Source organism: Syngnathoides biaculeatus, chromosome 12 (genome assembly GCF_019802595.1).
Source record: "Syngnathoides biaculeatus isolate LvHL_M chromosome 12, ASM1980259v1, whole genome shotgun sequence".
Classification (NCBI taxonomy): Eukaryota; Metazoa; Chordata; class Actinopteri; order Syngnathiformes; family Syngnathidae; genus Syngnathoides; species Syngnathoides biaculeatus.
The window spans coordinates 392,692-407,597 of NC_084651.1; the positions used below are offsets into that span (position 1 = coordinate 392,692).

Below are 14,906 nucleotides of genomic sequence, written 5' to 3' on the forward strand. Positions count from 1 at the left end.
ACGGGCGGGGCCGGGATCGAACCCGGGTCCTCAGAACTGTGAGGCCGACGCTTTATCTGCCGCCTACATCAATTGAATTGCTTAAAAATATCATTTCAATACTTGGCGGCACGGTGGTGCAACCGGTTAGAGCGTTGGTCTGACACTTGGAAGGGCTGCGATTCAAATCCCGGCCTCCCCACGTGTGTGCCTGCGTGGCTTTTCCCGGGGTGGGCAGGTCCCACGTCCTCCAAATTGCGCGGCTGTCGTCTGTCTCGATTTGCCCTGCGATTGGCTGGCGACCGGTTCAGGGCGTGCCCCGCCTCCTGCCCGATGACAGCTGGGATCGGCTGCGGCCCTCCCTCGTGAGGATGAGCGGCCGAGTAAATGGACGGATGAACTTGAACAGCGGTCCGTCTACATGATTATTATTATGATTATTTGTTCAAAGGGATAATGGTCCAATAAGCAAAGGGTGTCGCAGTTATGTAAGTGCAAAAGACTGAATAAATAAGGACAAAAGAACAGCTTGTTAAATTATGATGATAATAACGCGAAGATCAATGCAAGGCAAACAGGGACGAGAGCGATTTGGAGGCTTTCGGGCCTCGCGTTGTCCTGCCGCTTGTTGACTTTGGAGGCCGCGTTCCGACCTCGATAAACAGGAAGCGCAATAAAGGAGCACGTGACACCACAAGCGGGACGCCCGCGCACGTGGCTGCGGTTGCCTAGCAACACATTTGAGCCTGAACGACGACAGACCACGCGACGAGCGCCTCCTACTGGGCCTGGCCTCGAATTGCAGCCAGCTGTGACCTTTCCAGATCCGAGGAGGGCAAAGTGTGGCCCGCGGTCGCGGTCGCGGTCGCGGTCGCGGTCTCGACACCATCACGTCTGGCCTTCCGTTCGCATTTGTTGTACGAGGGATTCCAGGACTGACTTTCGGAGTTGAAACCTGTTTGGCCAATGCAAAAAGACGAAGAGCATCGTCCTCCCTACGTTGTCTTCCCATCGGAGACGGCGGAAAAACGGCGGCTCCCGTTGGAGGAAGGAGGCGGCGGTCGCTGCGCTTGAGAGGAAGAAGAAGAGTTCCAATGATGGCCATTGGGTGCGGAAATCCCAAGTAAGAAAAATCCTCTTCGGCCGCTCTGGTTCTGCGACGCGTTGGTCTTCTGAGCTGAGCTACGTTCAGGGTGGGGTGGGGCTCCTGGAGTGGGCACTGCAGGGCGGCGTGTGGCACCCCCACCGTCGGCGGTGGTCCTGTCAACGTGCAGCGGGCCGCCACTCTCAATTAGCGCCCCCGAGGCTCGTGCAGCTGTCCTCGCGTCCTCCCTCACGACATCCACGGCAAAAAAAAATCTCCTGCACTCGCCGTCCGTCGTCCTTCAGATATCCATGAACAAATTTCCTGTTCGGGACCAGATCCCGGTCGGCGCAAAAGCCCAAAGGAGACGCCTGCCGCGAGATGGCGCCATGGCGTGGGACTGCACCCCCACCTTCGCGGCGTTGATGACGTCAGTGGCTCCTGTTTGTTTCGGCGGACTTTTTGCCCGAATCTCAAGATCCTCCGCTCGCGAGAAGAAGAATGGAAGCCGATCGAGGCGACGACAAAACAAAAGCAAAGTCTGTGAAATTCATCTTGGCAATGACAAACAGATTCCTCTAGGTGGCGGCGTCGCATCGCTTTTGGATTTGAGGCCAGCACAGCTTTTGAGTGGAAGACGGCGATGTGGCGCCGCGTCTCGCTTAGAAGGAGGCCGAGAGGTTGACGACGGACGAGCGCGGGAACAATTTGTACGCACGTGCGTCGCTGTAAGTAGTAGAAAGCGTGTGACCATCATACCCGTCCGTTCCAGACTCCAGTCTGCTGGGAGGAGAGCTGGAATTAGACGGATCCTTTCCAGTTGGCGTGCGACTCTGGCCACGGTGGCTGCGATGGGCTCAAGTTGCGAAGACGAGCGGGAGGAGGCCGACGCCGAGCACGAAAACGACAGCGAGCCGTCCGGAACGACTCTCGTCGCCGTTTGTCGCCATTCCAAAGCGTCGTCGCCGTCTTGGGCTCGTTTGGATCGGGTGACCGGCGCAAAACCGAGTTGCGGGAACTCTGCCGGGACTTTTCCCGTCCCTGGTGCCGAGACCCAAGTTCCGGAGTTTGACGGCAATCTACATTGGAGCTAACTCCCCCCCGTGACCCGAGACGAGGAAGGCGACGGCGGAATCCCACGTCTTGCTTACGCCTGGCCGCAACCCCCCGTGACGACCCCCACCGACCCCCAACTGGCTTTTGCTTCACAATCCTCTTCTTTTTTCTTCTTCCTTCCGGGCTGGTCTTTTCCTCTCTTTAGCGATGAGCTTTTGTTGACGTCAGGCGCTTTCCTCGCGATTGTGTCGATCGCTGGAGCCCAATCGAGGCCGGCACGGGGTGTCTTCAAAATTGCAACCCTCCACACAATATTGACCTTTTCTGAGATGCTCATCATTAGTTGTCCCGTTCAAAGGAACAAACGCTTGAAATATGTGATGGCATGAATGGACATTTCTGTTTTTGAATGGAATGAGTGACCATTTTTATTTTTTGCTGATATCCGAACGATAGGCACCTGCCGTTGCAGTACCGCTACTCGCCACCGACCTGCCCCGAACCCGCAGTCGAAGACAAATATCGGGAGCGCAGGAAGAGGCACGTGCGCGCCCGCAGGCCAGGCGCAGGTGTCGGCACGCGTGTCGGCAGGGGAACGGGCGAGACGGCGGCGCCCGCCTCGGGTCTTCTGGGCGGTCCTCCGCGCCCCGGCCACTCGGGCGGAATAAGTGAAAACACCTGCGAGGCGGAGAAAGGGAGCGCCTCCGTCAGCCCCGCCGGGGTTTCGCCCATCGGGTGAACTTTTGAACCGTTCTGCGGAATGTGGCGCGCAGACAAAGTTCCCGGGAAAAATGCGTCCCGACTGGCCCGACCTCTGGGCTGCGACGATTCCACGCGAAGACGCCAGCGACCTGCCGGCGGACCCGCCTTCCTGAGCGTCGCGTCCGGTTGTTGCCACGGCGAAACAGCGACGCAACTCGGCCGGACCGGCGTTGATTGCCAAAAGCCGTCGGAACGATTTTGGCATCAGTCGGTCGTCAAGTGCGGCCAATCACAACAAGAGAAATCAATCGCACGCTACTCATTTTCACTTTTTATTGGACACAATATAAACATTTCAAGTGTTATGAGTGGCGGGCGTGCGATTGAGACAAAGCGGCGGAGCGACAAACCTGAGAAAGGACTGCAAAGAGACCCCCCCATGAAGCCCAACATGATGTTTCAAGGCACGGGAATCGGTAGCAAGTCTCTAAAGATTTGGTTTCCATCTGGAACGGCTCGATCGAGTTGAGACGATTGCGACGGATTTGGTACGATTCGGTTTTTTTCAAGTCGGACTTGCGTCGCCAAAACGGACCTTGTCATCGATTGTGGGAAAAAAAAAAGCTCAGGTCAAATGTGATGAGCGATTCCAGATCGTTTCAAAGCGGGGTCGGCAACGGGAAGTTGACCTCGGGTGACCCGACCTGATGAGAACCAGATCGGAAGATGCGAAGTCAGCGGATTCGCGGCGATCGTGCTCATCAAATGACGGGAATATTTGTTGGAGGTCAACTCTGACCCGGAGAGGCGCAGGTGGAAGGTCACGTGTCAAACCCGAAGGTGCCGCGGTGCCGGCGCTGGGCTGGAATGCTGACATAACAGATGTCGTCCAAGGAAGCCGATAATTACGTGCCGTGCAGCTGTGCGGCTCGCCCCCCCCCCCCCCCCATCCTTTTGGCCTCCGGGGCCGCTCTGACTTCTCTCGCTCGCTGGGCTCGGTAACGACTTCCGCTGGTAAGGTTTGGTTTTCTCTAACCATTGACCCGAGCCGCATTGGCCGCCGTTTGACCTCCCGCCGATGTCTGCCGCAAAAGCGTCGTAGACCGACCTCGTCCCGCCGTCGTCTCCGACTTGTCCGACCGCCGAACAGCTCGCGACCTTCCGCAAAGTTGCGGCCGGCCGACCTCCCGCCCGCCCGCCGCCTGCTGCTGCTGCTGCTGCTGCTGCTGCTGCTGACGACACGGCCGCCGAAGAGCAACGGAAGCATTTTGGGCCGCAAGCGGACACGATGTGAGGAATTGAAGGTCGCGGCGCACGCGAGTTTTGGTTACGGAACATTTTTAGACAACAAAGATGAGATGAGAAAGTCTGCTATTTTTGTCTGCGAAGTGACACAATGACACACGACGGCAACGTGCGACGCGGGCGACGAGAGCGACTTGACCGCCGGACTGCGGCGTGCGGTCTGGAAGGATGAAAATAAGCGCCATGAAAACAACAGCGAGAACTCAAATATCCGCCGTTCGCTTGCGAAAGCGCTGAGCCAGCGCGTGCCGCGAGATTTAGGACGACGGGAGCTTGGCAACGCGGACACGTCGCAGGACGGGAATCCCGAACCGAACTCAAAAGGGACGGGAGGCCCCATCGGGCCCCCCGTCAGCCGACTGCTCGGTGACCCCGTCGGGGGGGGTTGCAGCACCGTGCTGAACTTCTGCTCGAAAACGTGGCCAAGTTCACAGCCACCGCGAGTCCATCAATTAACGACCTTGGCACAGCTAACGGAACCGCCGATCGCTTCGTTAGGCCGGCTTGCCTCTTTGTGCCCCCCCACGCGCACACACGCAGGTTCTGCACGCATTCACACTCGTAGAGCCGGAAAGAAGTCCGGTTGAAAACAACGACGGAATGGTCCATTGGCAGCCGGCCACCGGCAGCTCCTGCGTAAATCCGTTGCCGCCGTCGTCGCCGTCATTTCACTCGACAGGATCGTCATCGTGCGCTGAAGAGCCCAAAGTGTCTCTTCGCAAACGGATCTTATTTCAACTCGCACTTCATCCGCAAATGCGCTTTGAGGTCGGGTGTCACACGCAGCCGTGAACGTCGCGTTGTGGCGTTTTCATGTGTGGTGTGTTGACTTTGCGCGTTCCGGATCTGGATTGACAGCGTTGAGGTCAGTCACGAACGCAGCGGCAGCTCCGATTGAAACATTCAGCCGAGATTCTGGCTCAGTATCAGACAGCGTGAACGCGTCAGGTCGCAGCACCAGGAGCGAACCCGTTGATGTCAGCTGCGACGCCGCGTCGAGGTCGGCTCAGGCGTGACTGCCGCCGACGGGGACTCTTTCCGCGCGAGACCAGAGTCGACGCAGCGCCGAGTCCGAGTAGGTCCCCGAACGTGCGGTGATGCGCTACGGACACGTTGGTGCCGGCAGAGCACACACAAACCCGCAAACCACCACACGGGCCCTCGGGTCCGAGTCCGTCTTACTTAGCTAAGCTGACGGTTTTGCGTGAAGCGCACGTGAAGTCCGTTGACGGGGTGCACGATAGGCACCGTCTGCATTTTGGGGAACTCCCCGGTGGCCAAGGTCCATCTGCACGTCGCCACCAGTTCCACGGCCAACGTCTTGAGAACAATCTGGGCCAGTTCTTTGCCCACGCAGCTCCGCAGTCCGCCGCCAAAGGGCACGTAGCTGAAGCGGGACGAGCGGTTCTCCGCGCGGTCCGGCCCGAAGCGATCTGGGTCAAAGAGTTCCGGAGCTCGGAAGACGGCGGCGGTCTCGTGCGTGTCCCTGATGCTGTACATGACGCTCCAGCCTTTGGGGACCTGGTAGCCCTGAGAGCACAAACAGCATTTTAGAACCCCTGATGGAGAGCTTGCGGAAACACAGCACCCACCCCGGACATGTACCGGACCCTCGGCTCTGGCGGAACCCATCCAAATCCCGACCCTGATCCTGATCCTGATCCCGAGCCCCGGGCTTCAGTGGGCGTCCGTCGCCTTCACGACTCGTATTGGCTTCGACGTGCATTTGTCGACGATGTTTTTTTTTCTACTTCTGCAACGCTTCTGTTGCCAGTTGGTGCGATCGAAACGGTGATTCTAGTCGATTTGAGGCGTTCCAAAGAGCACCAATTGTGCGCACGGCCACCCCGCCGAAGTCGCCCGGCGCCACAACCGACCGAATTCAGGTCAGTTTTGCCGCAGACAAAGCTGACGCGACGAATTCCAAGAGAAGAAAACAAAGTTGCTTCACTTTTGTGTGCTGAGTCTTTGTATGAAAAGACGTTGCAAGAGGAAACTTGTCGTCTCTTGTGGTTTTCTTCTTCTTCTTCTTCTTCTTTCGACGGGAGCTTTTTCTTAACTCCAGCCCAATTACCTGGTCTGGCCTTGCTGGTTCAGGCCTTAGAAATGAGAGATGAGCTCGAGTGCACACATTGTTCACTATAGTCCACCCCAGGTAGTCCACCCTGAGGAAGACCAGCACCAATAACCTCATGTGGCCCACAATAGTCTTCTGGGAATTCCTCCAAATTCTTTTTCAACTTCACAAAGCCTCCTCCGCAAATTGGGGGGCCCGGTGGGGCCAGCCGAGGGGCCGTCGTCGGCCCTTCTCAAAAGAACTCGACAACCGCGTGGCGCTACGAGCAAACTTTGGATTCAGGTTCTCCTGATCAACGCTCTTAGCGCGTTTACCGTTACGAACGGATTACCAACTAACGGTTACTCACATCCAACTCGAAGGTCTGCAAGACGGTCCGGTACCCTCCAGAAACTGGCGGTAGGAATCGCAGAACCTCTTTGATGACGCAGTCTAAGTAGCGCAGCCGACTCATCTCGTCCAGGGTCAAGTGTGCCCGAAGACCTTCTCCGGCTTCCCCGGTAGTCGCGAGGCCTTCGGCGTCCAGCTCGGCCCGAAGGCGTTGGACCGCGCCCGGGTGGCCGAGGAGCTGCAGCAGCAGAGACGTCGCGGCGCTGGCGGTGGTGGAGTGAGCGGCGAAAATCAACTCCACGGCCATTTCCTGCAAGGTTGGCAAGAATTTCCTCGTCACCGTTGACAGGGACAGCAAAATACCCGAAAGGAGGTTCCTCCCTCTCAGCGAGTTTCTGACAACTGAACAAATTACGGAGAGTGGTCTGACACCTTGAGTTTTAAGCCCGGACTGCTCTCAGCTCAGGATCTGGTTGAAATCATCAGTAAAGTGTAAAAAGCAAACGTTCAAGGTCTGCAGTGCTCGCTCGAACTGAGACCGGTAGTTGTAGCGCGGCACCTTGAGTTCCTGGATGCTGAGGTCCTGGCCGTGCTCCTTGGCGCTGGACAGCATGTAGTCAAAGGCGTCCAGATGTTCGTTGTGGTGTTGCTCCATCTTCTCCACGATAATCTTCTCCATGTTGGCGTGCAGGATCTCTCGGGCTTCGATCCCCTGACGAGGACAGGAAGAGTGCTGAGCTGGACGGGAAGTGAACGGGTCCGAAGGAGGGCGCGCAATCAAAGTCGCTTCTGTTTTGAACCGTTTGCACTTGTTGAAGCCGGACGTTAACACGCACTACAAAAACACATTCTTACGTATATACACACACACACACACACACAGAATGTGTGTTTGGAGATTGGTAGAACTCGACCAAGTCGAGAACAGGATGTTGGTGCTGCCTGCCGACCCATCGCGGAGGCTGACAACCTGTTTGCGCCTTTTTCAGTTTTCTATTTTGGATCAGGTTTATGAAAAATATTTTTCGTTTTTCACGCGGGAGCCGATCGCAGCCGTCTTCAGGCAGGAGGCGGAGCTGGCGACCCCCGACCGGGGTGGGGGCACACAGAAACACATTCCCACCCGGGGGCAATTTTCAGTGTACCGCGCGGGCGGGGCTGGGATTTGAACCGCGCTCGTCGGAAATGCGAGGCCGACGTGCTAACCGGTCGCTGGAAATAACACAGACTTGCAGAGCAGGTGAACACGACCGCCGCTAAGATCCGAGTCAGTCACGTGACTCGTCATGTTCAGGATCGTTCAAACCGTAAGAAGGAATCGTCGCCAGACCTTGCGTAGGCCGCCGAGCGGCACGTTGACAGGAAGCGAGAAGAGATTGTCCATCAGCTGCTCGAAGATGGCGCTCAGGAAGACCACTCGGTCCTCGTCCAACTGCAGACCCAGCAGGACGCTCACGGCGACGCGGAACGTCAGCAACTTGGCGGCGGCGTAGACGTCCACGGCGTCGGGCCGCGTGCACCACTCGGCCACCTGGCGGCGCACCTCGTCCCGCAGCCGCGGCAGGTACGACTCCAGAGCGCCTCTGCTGAACACTTTGGCCAGCACCTGAACATACACGCGGCTGAGTTTTAGTCTGGCAAGTCCTCCGGGCGGAACCCCTGACAAAAGATCGATCAAAAGGTAGTGTGTGTGGACATTGGCATCAAAAGTGTTGGAACAGAGAGTGAGGGTGGTGGTATGCGCGGTGAGCAGAGAGCCAAGACCGCGTCGAGTAGGCTTCACTGCACTTCCAAAAACACGACTCGTGGATCCATCTTCTTGAACATTTTAGACCAAAGTTAACCACATCAGTGACCTCTAGGGGGCACTGAAGGATTGGCCACGAACAAAAATTTGAGCTCAAATGAAAAAAACAAAAAATCGGTTGACTTTGTTGCAATTGAAAGCCGCGGATGAATGTCATCGCCGATTAGTCATCGATTGATGAATGACGCGAGGCGCGTCTGACGTCCACGTGAGACTTTTGTTTTGACGCCGGCGTCGTTTCTCCAAATTTGCTCCGTTGTCTAGTTTTCACATTTCAATTTTTTGGTTCGGTTCCCACCTTGCGCTTCCTCTTGTGGGCGTCGCCGGTGGAGTTGACGAGCGTGTTGGGTCCCAGGATGATGCGGGTGCTCTGCGGCCATTGCGCGCACACCAGGCTGTGCTCGCCCATCAGGATCTTGCGGATGTTTTCGGCGCCCGTCACCCGGATGACGGGTTTGCCCAGGAGGTGCGTCTTGAACACGTTGCCGTGGCGACGCCTGCGACAGACGTGGAAGTCGGAGCCCTGCGGACGAGAACGGCGTCGGACTCGCGGGGGAGAAGGCCCGAGGCCCGAGCCCCGAGCAACGAGGCCCGAGGCCCGAGGCCCGAGCCCCGAGCCCCGAGGCCCGAGCCCCGAGGCCCGAGCCCCGAGCCCCGAGCCCCGAGCCCCGAGCCCCGAGCCCCGAGCCCCGAGGCCCCGAGCCCCGAGCCCCGAGCCCCGAGGCCCGAGCCCCGAGCCCCGAGCCCCGAGGCCCGAGGCCCGAGCCCCGAGCCCCGAGCCCCCCGAGCCCCGAGCCCCGAGCCCCGAGCCCCGAGCCCCGAGCCCCGAGCCCCGAGGCCCGAGCCCCGAGCCCCGAGGCCCGAGCCCCGAGGCCCGAGGCCCGAGCCCCGAGCCCCGAGCCCCGAGCCCCCCGAGCCCCGAGCCCCGACCCCGAGCCCCGAGCCCCGCCCCGAGCCCCGAGCCCGCTCATTGCTGCCGCGATCAATAGTTTCAACAAGCACACCCTGACAAAAGGCCAAAAAGGTCACCGCCCGACCGGACCCTCTGCCGAGATCCCGCCAAACGGCGGCTGGGGTGTCCTTGAGCGAGGCACCGATAGGCCAAAGTGGCTCGAGAGGACAAAACCGAAGAAAAGAAATCGACAACGGAGATGAAGCGACAAAGCGCGCCGCGAGCGGAACCCTCGAGGAATTCCTGCCGCCTAAAATTCTTTCTTAAGTAATTTTCCGCCGCTGGAAGAAGTTGAGATGATTTCAAACGTCGGAAGAGCAGCAAGCGTCCGAAGATTGAATTTCAAGCATGAGGGAAAGAAAAAGTGAGGGAAGTGCAGCGGGGGGGGGGCAGCGGGGGGGGGGGGGGTCCCTTCCGTCACCTCAGTTGGGAAAAGCGGAGTCGCGTTGATTTGAAGCACTCGAGTGTTTTCCCACGTCGGAAAGGAAGCTCCCTTTTCCTCCCGTCTTGACCCCTCGACCTTTTCAAGAAAGGTTAAGGAAAGGTGGCCAAAGTCTCTCAGAGCAGACGCACGCGATGGCTTCCATCTCCTCCCGCGAAGGGAACACGGGCTAACAATTAGCGCGTTGGTTTGTCGTTTTTGAGACAAACGGCAACACTCGTAACGATACCAACAGTCGCAGGCATATGTTCTTTGTCTTCCGCAAAGAATGAGGAGCTGCGTCTTTCGTGCATGTCTCGTCTTAGCAAAATTCTTTTTCATTGTATTTCATCGTGATCGCAGGAGTGTCAACTTCCGGGCCGACCGCTAAAATAATATGATGCTTCATCCGATGATAAGGAACAGTCACTTTCAAATGAATGACAATTCCATTTTTTTTTTTGCAAGCGTGTCCCAATTCTCAAACTTGTAATATCTTTTCTAACATTCAAATTTATCCCGCGGGCCCCAGCGTGACGCGTTTGCCTCCTTAAAAAACAAAAGAAAAACAAACACGGTGTTTCCACCACAGTCGAAAAATGGACGTGCGCTCACCTGCGCCAGCCAGTGCAGCGTCTCCCCCACCACGGGCCAGCCCATCGACCCCCCCGGCAGGGGCAGCGGGTTGCGGGGGTCCCGGCTCAGCCTCCAGCGGAAAGCCCACAGCAGACGCGTCAGCGCCAGCGCCAGCGCCAGCAGCGCCCACGTCGGCCACGTCGACGCGACCCTCGCGGCCCACCCGTTGCCCCACTGCGCCTCGTGGAACATGGCGGGGGCGGGTGTGGAAGTGGCGGCGGCAAAGGAGGAGGCACAGGCGACTTCTTCTTCTTCTGTTTCTTGTCTCGGCCGGTCGGGGCACCAACGCGCCTGCGCGCACGCACGGATGGCAAAAGTCTGAATGGATTGTCTCAACCAATGAATGGGCTGCAGTTAGAAACCCCCCCCCCCCCCACCAAAATAAAGAAATTGGTTAGATTGTTGGCCTCACAGATGTGAGGACCTGGGTTCGAATCCCAGCCCCAACCGTGTGGCTGTTTGCATGCTGTCCCCGTGCCAGCGTGGCTTTTCTCCGCTTTCCTCCCACATCCCCAAAAGTGGCGCCAATCGGAGACTAAATTGCGTGATTGTCGTCTGTCTCCGTGCGCCCCGCCATTGGCTGGCGACCAGTTGAGGACGTAGCCCGCCTCCTGCCCGTTGACAACCGGGACGGGCTCCCTTGTGAGGACAAGCGGCTAAGCAAATGCGCCGTCGTCTCCGAGAATGAGAACGAGAATGTCCTAAAAAAAAAAAAAAAAAAAAAACGAAACACGTTCAAGTCCGGGAACGGAACATTTGGACTGTTTGCTAATCCCGAGAAAGATTTTTTTGGTTGGCCTTTTTTTGTAAAGTAGCAAAGAAAGTTCAATTCAAGTGAAGAGTTTTTCTTTTGTCATCGCAAGTCATTCCCCAAAACGTCTGCTGATACTTTTGGGAGGTTTTTCCCCTCGATTGGCGTCCAAAACATAACCGGGAGGGAAAAAAAACAAAAGAAAAGAAAAGAAAAGAAAAGATCACTTGCACCTTCATTCATTCTTTTTCTTTTTCTTTCTTTCGCGCAGGTGACAAAGTCGCAGATGCGCGTGTTCTCGCAGCCTCCACCCCACGCACGTGCACCGCCGCGCGCCCAAGCGGAGGGATGCGCGGTCCCGTCCGCCGCGTTCCGAGCGCACTCCGGTCCGGACGCGGTTCGGACCCCGATCCGCGTACAACGTGCGCGCCTGCACCGGAATCCGCTCTGTGTGTGTGTGTGCGCGCGCGTGCGCGTGCTCACCTCCAAGCCGAAGTCTCGACGAGCTCCCGGACGGGAAGGACGGCCCGCCCGTTTTTATAGCCGACCCACCTTCGCCTGTGACGTCACCGCCCAAATGTCAAGTAGGCGGCGTGAGAACAACAACAACAACAACAACAACAACAAGTTGCTAAGCTGCCAGAAGGCCATTTCTTTTTGTACTTAGTGACGTCATCGTGGTGGGAAAGTTCAAATATTTGCTTCCAACCACGATCGTGTTGAGCCTTTTTTGGGAGGGGTCGATGCCACCCAGTGTTAAAGTAACTCATTACATGTAATCAAAAAAGTAAGTCAGTTTCTGCCACGGTGGGATCCGAACCCACAACCCCTGGTTTACCAAACCAGTGCTGTAACCACTGAGCTCCACCACGGCACCCCTCATTACATGTAATCAAAAAAAGATGGAATTGCTGTAATCAGACTGCGGGGGGGGGGGGGGGGCAAAAGCCCGCTAAGACGAACGTTTTTGGAAAACGTGACCTTGACCTCTTGTCGTTTTTCTTGGTGATGTGGAAAAGGTGCAACTCCCAATTTGCCTTTTGAAGACACAAAAGAACATTTGAGCCATAATTGTGCACAATTGTCATCCATTTTCTGAGCCACTAATCCTCACAAGGGTCGCAGGGAGCGCCGGAGCCCATCCCGGCTGTCAACGGGCAGCCCTCAACTGGTCGCCGGTCAATCGCACGGAGGCAAACGACAGCCGCGCTCACGATTTCAAGTCTGTGTCAATTAATGTTGCCTGTTTTTTGAGGGGATGTGGGCGGAAAGCGGTGAAGAGCCCACCCGGAGAACGTGAAATCTCGACGGAGGCGGGCCCGAGGACTGAACCTCTGAACTGGGAGGCCGACGCCTTCCGTTTGATCCACCGTAAATCATATCTTGAAAAAAAAAAAAAACCCAAAATAGGTGATTTTATTGTGCCAAATTTCAGAACGGGCCTGTGAAAAATCCGTTCGGTTTGTTCTCACTCACTCGCACGAAACGTTGGGCGTCGCGTCGCTACCGCAGCAAAATGGCCGCCCGTCCCCGGAGGTTTTGGGCTCAGCCCCCGGCCCGGCGGATCGAGTTCGGGGCTCGGCTCGGGGTCGCGACCCCTGCCGTCAAAGCGTCAAAGAGACGCTTGTTCTCCCGGCCTGAGCGCCGGCGACTCGAAATGTGCGCGCCGACGTCGTCGTCCCCCTTTTGGAAGTGAGCAAGAAAACCATCAATCCCTTCGTCAACAACCGATTGACGGTCGCTCTCGGTCATCAATGAATTGTCTTTTGAAGATGAAATTGTCCAAAGCGTTGGAATTTCAGCCTCGCGACTGTCGACTGATTGTAATTTCACTTTTACGTCTGTTGGTGTGCAGACATCCGACTGGACCTGGGCCCGGCAAAACTTTGATTCTTTGGATGTTTCACGTGTGGCGCGGCGTCAACAATCAATCTTCTTCTTTTCCTTTGGGCTTTTTCCGTCTTCTTCCCGTCCACTGTCCTGGTGCCCCCCGGCAGGATCCGTCAACTTTCTCTCTGGTCTTCCTCTCCTTGGCCCGCCATCCTCAGACTCTCTCACCTCTGAACACGTCCAAACGAAGTGGAAGTCTGGCCTCTCTCTCCCACCTGGTCTTCCGAAGCCTCCGAGTTTGGCTGTCCCTCCCTCTCAGGAGCTCCTTTCTAACCGTATCCGACTGGTTGACTCCGAGCGAGAAGCTCGACATCTTCATTTCCGCTTCCTGTCGTTTGCTCACGGCCAGCGTCTCCAATCCATCCGTCACGGGCGGCCTCACCGCTGTTTTAGAAACTCTGCCCTTCTTCAGCCGAGCAGAGACTCTTGTGTCGCCTTCCGCCAAGTGTTCCGACCCGCTTGGACCGGTTTCTTCGCTTCCTTCCCACACTCTCCACCGCTCCGGATTGTTGTTGAAGTCGTCCACCGTCTTCTCCAACCCCGCCCCAAAAGGAGCAGATTTGCATTGGAGACAGAAGAAGTCGTCGAAGCGTTTGGGACTGGAGACCAAAGTTCATTCATTTACGTTTTGTGCCGAAATTGGAATTTTCACAAAGACGAAAAGTGGCAGGAAGGAAGGAAGGAAGGAAGGAAGCAAGGAAGGAAGGAAGGAAGGAAGGAAGGGCGTCCACGTTGCCCTGAAGACACACACGCAGACGTGATGCCGGCTCGGTCCCCGTCGGAGGAAGCAGCGCCGCACAAAATTGTCACTCGGCCCATGCGGGCACGCAAAACGCCGTGGTCAGGTTTTCCGTGTCGGCGTCGTTGTGTGCGAAAGCGCCACCGGGATCAGAATCGTCCTCGTTCTGCCGACTACGTCAAAAACACACAAAGGAATTTGTCCCAGGGAGTCGGCACCGCTCGCCTGCCGCGACCGCAGAATACTTTGGCGGAACGGACTGAAAACAAGAACAAAAATGTTGGCTTTCGTGCAGCCAAAGCTTCTCAGCTCGTCCGTTCCGCGGCGGACGAGGCACTTCAACGCTCCTCCGCTAGAGGGCGGGAGACACGACTGGCAGACCGCCGCCTCGGTGGCGCGTAAAAGATGCGCCGCGTGCAATAAAGCGCCAACACAATTAGCGTAGCATCGTCGCTAAGACGTCGCCAAAAGCGCTCCAAGGTGCGACTTTTGCATGTTTGAGCGATGACCTCACGAGCGCCACGGACGATTCTATTGGTCAGCTGGAACCCAAGCTTTTCACCGCACTTAAACCGTCGGCGCCGGCGACGAAGAACCCGGCCGAGTCGCGAAAGTTTGCCGCGCGTGACGGCTCGCCGACCTCCGGGAATTCGGGGCCTGAAAGCGGTCGACGACCTTTGAACCCCGACGCCGAGCCGGACGTTGTGAAAGGCGCCGTCGGCCGGGCGCCGGAAAAGCTTCCCGAGGATCCGCTGACGTGTCAATCAAAGGCCGGCACGCCCCCCCCCCCCCCACCCGCAGCTCCTGTCAATCATTCTTTTCTTTCTTTTCTTTCTTTCTCTCTTTCTGGGCCTTCTGAAGCCGTCAACCGGACAACAAAAACACACACAAGCGCTTTTGAGCTCGTAGCACAGCCGTCAATCACGTGTGAGGACACGCCAAAGACCCCCCCACCCCTCGACTTTGATTTCACTTTAAATTTCAATGGATTCATTGCAGTCATGTCAATGTGCAACACTATTAGGATCTACTTGAAGTTCTTGGTACTGCTATTAAGATATCGTTACCAATGGAACACTTGACGGGTACGTAAAGATACTGCTGGACTGCGTACTGTTGCTTTAAAACTAAACGTGAGAAAAAGAAGAAGGCCCCGACGTCCGTTCCAGTAGAACCC

General features: G+C 56.9%; 1 protein-coding gene across 1 annotated transcript; it reads right to left on the minus strand.

The window, feature by feature from the left end:
- Positions 1-3,156: 3,156 nt before the first annotated feature.
- On the minus strand, positions 3,157-11,602 carry LOC133509974 (cytochrome P450 26C1). The gene is made up of 7 exons (XM_061837572.1): positions 11,584-11,602; positions 10,329-10,640; positions 8,639-8,863; positions 7,864-8,139; positions 7,093-7,245; positions 6,553-6,843; positions 3,157-5,656 (listed from the first exon to the last, which is right to left on the minus strand). Exons 2-7 carry the CDS (start codon positions 10,539-10,541, stop codon positions 5,309-5,311), a joined length of 1,506 nt encoding a protein of 501 aa, XP_061693556.1. The 5' UTR covers positions 10,542-10,640; positions 11,584-11,602; the 3' UTR covers positions 3,157-5,308.
- Between the last annotated feature and the right edge of the window lie 3,304 nt (positions 11,603-14,906).